Consider the following 9310-nt stretch of genomic DNA (forward strand, 5'->3'; position numbering starts at 1 on the left):
TTGTTCCTAAGGATCTGGTGGTAGCTTGGAACTCGTGAATCGCATGCCTCGTGCACGCTAAAAATGTAGCTGTTCCGATGGCCTGCACACTTTCCAAGCCAAGTAGTATGCTGGTTTAGCTCAACTTCCCCCCCTCCACATGCACCACCATCCTACCTGACAAATCTGAAATTAAACATCCAGGTCTTCTTAACCACCACATCCCACTCACTAAACTGCTACTGTTTATTTTACACATCAGCCCTCGTGTGCCCCCGGAATCATGAAAATTAGAACCTCAGTAGACCCCACGTTTCTCACCCGGAAAAATTGTCAACCCTGTTCCGGGAAGAACAAACACATATCTGTCTTTAACATTACGTGTGCAATGAGTGCATCAAGAATTCCATTGTCTAGACTGACTTCAGCACGTCACGGACTCAACGTGCTGACGTCAGATTTCAGAAGGCCCGTCAGATATGAAACCAAGTCAAGGGAGAGAGCGTTAAACCGCCGTCTAGATATCTGAAAAGGTCAAAAGGTGAGAGATCAAATGGCAAATTTGCCAACTCCCAGCTATTAAACCAAACCCGCCAAAAGGAGAGGAAAATTAAACATTTCTAGAAACACCCCCGTACTCCGCAAACCACCCCGATCTGCCTGATTTCTCCAGTTTATAAACTAACCCCACCTCCCTCTCCGAGTACCCGTTTCGCTCTCCCACCAAATTATTCCCACCACCACACCACCCGAGAGCGCCTGACAGGCATGGCCCACCTGCAGCTATCGGCCGTCGCCGGCGGCAGGCCGGCGGCGGCGGGCGGGCGCGGCGACGAGATGGAGGACGTGGCGCTGCTGGACTCCTACGACGAGGAGATGGGGGTGCCCCCGCCGGGCGGAGCGGGCGCGGAGGGGGAGGAGGAGGCCGCGGCGGAGGCGCACGTGCGCGTCACGGGCATGACGTGCTCCGCCTGCACCAGCGCCGTCGAGGCCGCCGTCTCCGCGCGCCGGGGCGTGCGGCGAGTCGCCGTGTCGCTTCTCCAGAACCGCGCCCACGTCGTGTTCGACCCCGCGCTCGCCAAGGTGACGATGCTGCTCTCCCTCTCTCTCCTCCCACCGCGTTGGTGTGGCGTGACGATGCGATCCTTGCGCGCGCGCGCCCGTGGAGTGGACGCGAGGCTCGTGCGGCTCCGAGCTGCGAGCTCGCGGGCGGTTGCGGTTGCGGGGTGGTGATCTTTTTGAATTGTCTGCGGTTTTTCCGGGTAACTTGCTGCGTTTGGCGATGGTTGGACTGCGTTTTTGCGTGTCAGAACAGGAAACTGGGTCGGGGAGCTTGCGGCGTTTCTGGTAGCGCTTGGAGAGTCGGTGCATTTGCATCGTCTAGTATTTTCTTCGTGTGATCAAGTTAATTATGTATGCGCTTGGAATTTTTGCCTTCAGTTGTGGGGTGTGGAATTTTGAGCTTGACACCTTCGGCGGTACTGTTTCAGTGATTCCTGATTTGGTTGGTGGAGTAAATGCTATATCATCAACTCTGAAATCTGGAGTTGTAAGATTTGGCTATTCAGGTGCTCAAAGTTGTTGCTCCTTTTGCTTTCGTGATTGGGTGAGCTGTAACTTCGTTGGAAGCTCGTGATTCCTGATCAGCTGTGCGTGCATTGTGGGATTCGGGAGCTCAAGGCTGGCACACAGCTGCAATCAGCTGAAGCTACTACAGGAAATGAGTTGCTGGTGTGCTAAAATAGCTTTTGATCGGTAGTTGAGCTGCGAGCTGCTGAATGTTTCCAGGGGAAAACAAGCGCTGAACTCAACTTTAGGTTCAGGAAAGTTACCAAACAATATGATGGGATTTTACTTCCATGGTAACAGTGAAGCTGGGTGTGTTCCGTGCATAACTCTTTAGTGGCACTCTAAATATGGTATTGTCGACTGTTAATGAGAGTACCAATTGAGCCATGGACCTAGCAATTTTGTTTATCCTTGAACTAACCTGGCATAGTTATTAAATTCTTCAAAGCACACCATAACTTAGGTACTGGAAGCTGATATAAACATGTAATCTTCTATTCAGTCCAATTACATACAGTAGCTTGCACATTGTTACTTTTTTTTGTCACATTGTCAACTGTATACCCACATTTTGAATTTTTATGTATTTGTTTACTGAGAAGCCATTTTATCAGTGGTTCATTATTCGCATGGAAATTGGACAGGATGTACATTGTCTGTTAAACTATGCTTGATATTCTAGTTTTATTTTAATCATCATGGTCAACACAGCTTTTGACCTTTGAGTCCTATTGCATCACATTTAAGCTAAAATGTCAGGGCACCTAACAATGCATGTGCTGTGATCTGCACGCATGTGGTTTGGCTTGATCTGTCCATCCACATATACAAAAGCCTGCTCCAGTTTATAGATGACTGATTCTTGAGGGGTGTTTGATTTCCTACCAAATTAGTTGGCTTATTTGGGTCATTTAAATAGCTTCATCTTTATTTTGGTAACTTATCTTTTCAGGTAGAGGATATAATTGAATCTATAGAAGATGCCGGGTTTGAAGCAGAAATTATCCCTGATTCTGCTGTCTCTCAGCCTAAATCACAGAAGACTTTATCAGCGCAGTTCAGGATAGGAGGAATGACATGTGCTAATTGTGTGAACTCGGTTGAGGGTATCTTAAAAAAGCTACCTGGTGTTAAAGGAGCGGTTGTTGCCTTGGCAACCTCATTGGGGGAAGTTGAGTATGTTCCTTCTCTCATTAGCAAGGATGAAATTGTTCAGGCCATCGAGGATGCCGGTTTTGAAGCAGCATTCTTGCAGAGTAGCGAGCAAGATAAGATTTTGCTGGGACTGATTGGCTTGCACACAGAGAGGGATGTAGAAGTATTGCATGATATTCTTAAGAAAATGGATGGTTTGCGGCAGTTTGATGTAAATACTGTCCTCTCAGAAGTTGAGATTGTATTTGATCCAGAAGCTGTTGGTCTGAGATCAATTGTGGATACAATTGAGATGGGAGGCAACGGGAGGTTGAAAGCACAAGTTCAGAATCCATACACTCGAGGGGCTTCAAATGATGCACATGAGGCCTCCAAAATGCTTAATCTTCTCCGCTCTAGCTTGTTCCTTAGTGTAAGTTTTTCTCTCACCTAAGATAACGTGCAGTTTAGGCCAATGGAATAAGAAGAATGCATGTTTAGTGATGATACCTTGCCACTGATATCACTAGGAAGACAGCATGCAGGGCGTCTAATGTGTCAGCAGCAGGCAGCATAAGATTAGGCCCTTAAATATTCTTCATTCATATTTTTAATCATGACCAAATGGCCCTCCTGTAACATCCGACTCAGACCTTTGGCATTTTAAATAATATCCCACTGCTTCTTTTTGCTTGCATGTGAGGCCCAGCAAACAAGATGCCTTAGAAATAAAATGCTACTCTTATTTAATATTTGGGCAAGTTGTAAAGGGGATACATCGAATTTGACAATTAACTAGGAACTAAGGGGAAAACAAAAGGTAAGAGAAAGTGCAGGGTCCATTTTCTAAAAGGAATACATGTTGGGTGTTAGAGCTACGGTTAAAATGTACGGATATTAGATATTTTACTATTTATTTTAAAGTTGCTTCTCACAGAATATCTTTTAACTTGTGGTATGATGCTGCTTGGCCCTGACTCTTGTCTAATTGTTTATTGCACCAGATTCCCGTATTTTTCATACGTATGGTTTGCCCCAGTATACCTTTCCTTAGTACATTACTAAGCATGCATTGTGGACCATTTCTTATGGGGGATTTGCTGAAGTGGATATTGGTAAGCATTGTACAGTTTGTTGTTGGCAAAAGGTTCTATGTTGCGGCTTATAGGGCCCTGAGGCATGGCTCTACAAACATGGATGTGCTAGTGGTTCTTGGCACCACTGCATCATATGTGTATTCTGTTTGTGCACTACTATATGGAGCATTTACTGGATATCGACCTCCAGTATATTTTGAGACAAGTGCAATGATAATTACATTCGTATTGTTCGGGAAGTATCTTGAGGTGCTTGCAAAAGGGAAGACATCGGAAGCGATTAAGAAGCTTGTAGAACTGGTCCCTTCTACTGCTCTTTTGGTTCTGAAGGACAAAGGTCTCTAGTAAAATTTTATCCCCATCTAACAGTTCTACAGAAATGCATCTTATATTATATCTATATACAAACTCACACTTTTGTTTTAAAAAATACAGAAGGAAAACATGTTGGGGAGAGGGAGATTGATGCACTGTTGGTCCAACCTGGTGATGTCTTGAAAGTGCTTCCTGGGTCAAAGGTCCCGGCTGATGGTGTTGTCGTTTGGGGAACAAGTCATGTGAATGAAAGTATGATAACTGGTGAATCAGCACCCGTACCTAAAGAAGTATCTGGTGTTGTAATTGGGGGGACAATAAACTTACACGGCGTCCTTCATATACAAGCAACAAAAGTGGGATCCGGGACAGTTTTGAGTCAGATAATCTCTCTCGTTGAAACTGCTCAGATGTCCAAAGCACCTATTCAGAAATTTGCCGATTATGTGAGTATGCTCTTTCTTTTCTATCTGATATTCTACTTTGTCAGTAGGTATCACATAGTCACATGTCTGCTGACCATGTAGTTTCCTAGTGTAACTTTAAATCCCAAAGCATCGTTTATGATCTATTTGCTGTTTCCCGCAGTTGAAATGATGTGCATGTGACACTTTTTGTATACCCATTTGTGTATTTATTGCCTTTTAGAGGACCTTTAATTGCCATTTAAAGGACGATAATTTACTCTATCACAACTTATGTAGTGCATGTTCATTTCGTATATGCTTCTACTTCTATTGCTACTTGTTGTAACATGATTAATTTTAAATCCAGCCTACAATGGCAAGATGGTACCAATCTTTCAGGCATGAATTTGCCTTATTTATCCTAAGAGCTAAGACTAGTGATTCAGCTCAAGCTCAGTCATGGTCATGGTTAGACAATTTTGTGTAATCTTCTCTGTTGTCTTTTTCATTATTTCCTCTGTATTGATCTTATCTCAATATATATGCAGCACAAGCCTCTCCTGCTATTTTTGCCTGAAAGAAAACATATTTAATTTTATTGGATGTCCTGGTAGACTAGTTTAGTTGCTAAGAAGCCTTATATGTGTACTGAAAGTGTCAGCATCATATTTTAGATGCCTACTATGGTTATTGCTGACATTACCTCCATTGTTTTTCAGGTGGCTAGCATTTTTGTTCCAATTGTCATCACATTATCTGTAGTAACATTTGCTGTGTGGTAAGTTCAATAACTATCGTAAACTTAGGAGTGATGCTATGTTCAAGTTTCTCACCTGTGCATTGGCTACTTCTGTAGGTTCTTGTGTGGATGGTTGGGTGCATATCCAAATTCATGGGTTGCTGAAAATAGCAATTGCTTTGTTTTCTCTCTCATGTTTGCCATATCTGTTGTGGTGATTGCTTGTCCTTGTGCCCTTGGTTTGGCAACTCCAACTGCTGTGATGGTGGCAACTGGAATTGGGGCTAATCATGGAGTACTTGTAAAAGGTGGAGATGCTTTGGAGAGGGCTCAAAATGTGAATTATGTGGTTTTTGATAAAACTGGGACTCTAACACAAGGAAAAGCTGTTGTAACAACTGCAAAGGTTTTCTCGGGAATGGACCTAGGAGATTTCCTCACACTTGTTGCATCTGCAGAGGTGAGGCAGACTTGACCTTAAACTATTTTGATTAATATCAATGTGTTTTAAAAATACCTTGTTTTCATTCTTTGTACTCTCATCTGGAATCAATATATTGTGAGAACATGCTTTGTATTTCTCATGTTTTTGGCTTCTTTGTGTTGATGTGCGTGCTATTTGTGTTTGCTGTGTACTCAGGCAAGCAGTGAGCATCCTCTTGCCAAAGCTGTTTTGGATTATGCATATCATTTCCATTTCTTTGGCAAATTTCCTTCATCAAAAGATGGCATTGAGCAACGAAGGGACGAAGTATTGTCTAAGTGGCTGCTTGAAGCCGAAGACTTCTCTGCAGTACCTGGCAAAGGGGTGCAATGCTCAATCAATGGGAAGCATGTTTTGGTGAGTCAACATCTCACGTCCACCATGTCCTTTTAACATACATTCTATTGTCTGTACTATAAGGCATATTACCTTTCAATTTTCCTCCAAGATATACAATGCGTGCAGAATTAATGTTAATATTGTTTGGTAACTTTTTGCTAATATATCCCTTCTGCCCTTGTACCACATTCTGTCCTAAGCATTTATGCATGCATTGTATATCCCTTCATTTATGCATTTATGCAAGCATTCTGTCCTAATATATCCCTTCTGCCCTTATACCACTCAAATTATCTTCTCTCATACCTCCAAAGCACTTTTATACTCATATATAGTACTTTTAGAATTCAATTCCTGGTCAAATGTGGCTTATAAAATAGGCCAGAGGGAGGAGTGGCTGACAGCAGTGTTATATATTGATATGTGTCAGTGAATAAAGCCTTGCTTATCTTTAAAGAATGTTTTTACAGGTCGGAAACCGTACTTTGATTACTGAAAACGGTGTAACCATTCCCCCAGAAGCCGAAAGTTTCTTGGTAGACCTGGAATCGAATGCAAAAACAGGCATTCTTGTGGCATATGATGGCGATTTTGTGGGGTTGATGGGCATTACGGATCCACTGAAAAGGGAGGCTGCTGTTGTAGTGGAAGGACTTAAAAAGTTGGGCGTTCATCCAGTGATGCTCACAGGGGATAACTGGAGAACCGCCCAAGCTGTTGCAAAAGAGGTGAGACTCATCTTTTTCTTGTTCTCCTCTTTTGGCTTCAATTCGTTCATGAGGTTCACTTGTTAAACTTGTCTTTTGATTTGTCCTTTGGCAGGTTGGGATTGAGGACGTGAGAGCTGAGGTCATGCCAGCAGGAAAAGCCGACGTCGTCCGCTACCTCCAGAAGGACGGGAGCATCGTCGCCATGGTTGGGGACGGCATCAACGACTCCCCGGCCCTGGCGGCAGCCGACGTCGGGATGGCCATCGGCGGGGGCACGGACATCGCCATCGAGGCGGCTGACTACGTGCTGGTCCGGAACAACCTGGAGGACGTGATCACCGCGATCGACCTCTCCCGGAAGACGTTCAGCCGGATCCGGTGGAACTACTTCTTCGCGATGGCCTACAACGTGGTTGCCATCCCCATCGCCGCGGGCGCGCTGTTCCCGTTCACGGGGCTCCAGATGCCGCCGTGGCTGGCCGGCGCCTGCATGGCGTTCTCGTCCGTGAGCGTGGTGTGCTCGTCGCTGCTGTTGAGGAGGTACAGAAAACCCAGGTTGACCACCGTGTTGCAGATAACTGTAGAGTGATTGCTGTGAATTGTGAGTACCGTAGCTCCCTTAACCGTTTTACAGAAATGAAGTGGAGATTGTGGGCCTGTGGCGGAAATGGCGCCCTTTGTAAATTGTAGGTTTTTGGGTGGGTTCTGTTGATTCTCATAGCCTTCTCAAGTTTTTTTTTTCCTTTTACCATCCTTTTGGTATTTTTGGGCTATTAGAGTTAGAGGTGCGATGGTAAAATCCCATTCAGTAATTGTAAATCAGCCTGTCCCCTTTTGCTATAGTAATATGGAATTCGGCAAAAAAAAAAATGATTGATAAAGACCGACTTGTTGGGCTGGAAATGATTCGCGAAAGTTTAAAATGTTGGTTTTAGCGAGCGATTATGCACTTTGTCTTGGTTATTCAGTTTGGTGTTCGGCGTTCTGCCGAAGTGCCAAAGAGATCGCATAGGGCTAAGCTCGTGCGTCCCGTGGGGGCGTGACCCGTCCGGGCGTCCCAGCGCCATTCCATCGGTGTGCTCTCTTGTGGGGCCACGCAGGCATGTTGTTCGTTGTTGCGCCTATCAGAGAGAATTCAGAAGAAAGTTCTGGTTTGGGGACGAGCGTGGGCTCATGGCCCGTAACATATTGGGCCAAACGCACAAGCCCACACCGAGGAAAAGAAGAGAGAAGGGTCACGGCCCACTGGCCATTCGCTAGCGTTATTTTCCTTAGGGGAAAAAAGAGCAAATTTGCTGGTCTTCCTGCCTGCACTAAGAAGGCAGCCGTTTCTCAAAAAAAAAAAAAAATTCAGAGGGAGCCATGAACCATCATTCATCTGGAACAATGTTCACGCACGTACAAAGCTCTGGTTAACCTGACGTAGACATGCGTATATGATTATATAACAGGCTAGGATGCCGAGTCGCATGCCATGATGGCGCATTGACACGGAAAGAACTGGAGAGCGAAGGGAAACAACTGGTGCTGCTCGGACCCTCCGAGTTGAGGGCGAGTTGGGGTAGTGGCGCGCACCACTCTCCTCCACGCCAGTGCCATTCCTACGTGGAATCAATCATATTACGCTGCCTATTTTTTTTCTTTTCCTGCTAATATAAATATATCCCTCCGAGTCCAGATTCTCACGCAAGAAGTATGAAGTATCATACAGATGCAGGCCACATACTTTAACCAAAAGAATGGATTCAGGCGCTGACGTGCACACAGAACAGAAGAATCCGACAAGGGGCCCCGGGACCGGACCACCGGGTGATCAGGCTTGTAGATTGATTAACTAATCAATTAACGACGCTAATTAGTGATATGCAGACGCGAGCAGCGGGTCAGGAGCGCCGGATCGGAGTAGTGCGTGTTCTGTGTATAATCCATCCGAGTCGATCTGCTGGTGAGGTGGTATGTCAGGTGGCCAGATGCGCCCCCGTCGCCACCGCGCGTTCCACGCTGTCCCATATAATATAATAATCAGGCCACATGTTTTGCCAGCCACGTCTCGTCGGAAACAGAAAAGATTAATAGATGCATGCAGGAAAAAACCTGGAAGGGCGGCGTTCGGCGGCCTCGCTTTTCTGGCGCGCGTGATGCACCGGGCGAGAGAGAGGGAGCCGCAGGTAGTATCCGGCCAGGAAGACCCGAAGAAAGAGGGGCGCCAAGCGGGCCGGGGTCGAGGTTGATGCGACCTTCTCACGTTGCATTTGCATGGCCGAGGACCCGCCGATCCCAGAAGATACGCCAGGGATCGGGCCGTGCGCGGTCACGGTCGCGCTTTGGCCGTTGGCACCATGCATTGGGCGGCACCGGGGCTGGCTGCACAATCAAACTCCAACACGGCACCCATCGCTACCTGCGCTCTCACGTCATGTCAGTCGTCGCAACTCACACATGCGCCGATGGGCACGCATCACCACACGCTGCAGAGGCGAGCTCGGAGCTCCTGTGACCCTGATCCATCGCGCCATCCTATCGGCCCCATCCGTCAG

At 46.1% G+C, this 9310-nt stretch overlaps 1 protein-coding gene across 1 annotated transcript; it reads left to right on the plus strand.

Annotated features, from left to right (window-relative positions):
- Positions 1 to 747: 747 nt before the first annotated feature.
- On the plus strand, positions 748 to 7676 carry LOC101770834 (cation-transporting ATPase HMA5). Its single transcript, XM_004965563.3, has 9 exons — positions 748 to 1062; positions 2501 to 3115; positions 3687 to 4116; positions 4215 to 4540; positions 5221 to 5279; positions 5358 to 5700; positions 5881 to 6081; positions 6534 to 6791; positions 6886 to 7676. The coding sequence occupies exons 1-9, from the start codon at positions 748 to 750 to the stop codon at positions 7360 to 7362; spliced, it is 3024 nt and encodes a 1007-aa protein (XP_004965620.1). The 3' UTR covers positions 7363 to 7676.
- Positions 7677 to 9310: the final 1634 nt, after the last annotated feature.

Source organism: Setaria italica, chromosome IV, assembly GCF_000263155.2.
Source record: "Setaria italica strain Yugu1 chromosome IV, Setaria_italica_v2.0, whole genome shotgun sequence".
Taxonomy (NCBI): domain Eukaryota; kingdom Viridiplantae; phylum Streptophyta; class Magnoliopsida; order Poales; family Poaceae; genus Setaria; species Setaria italica.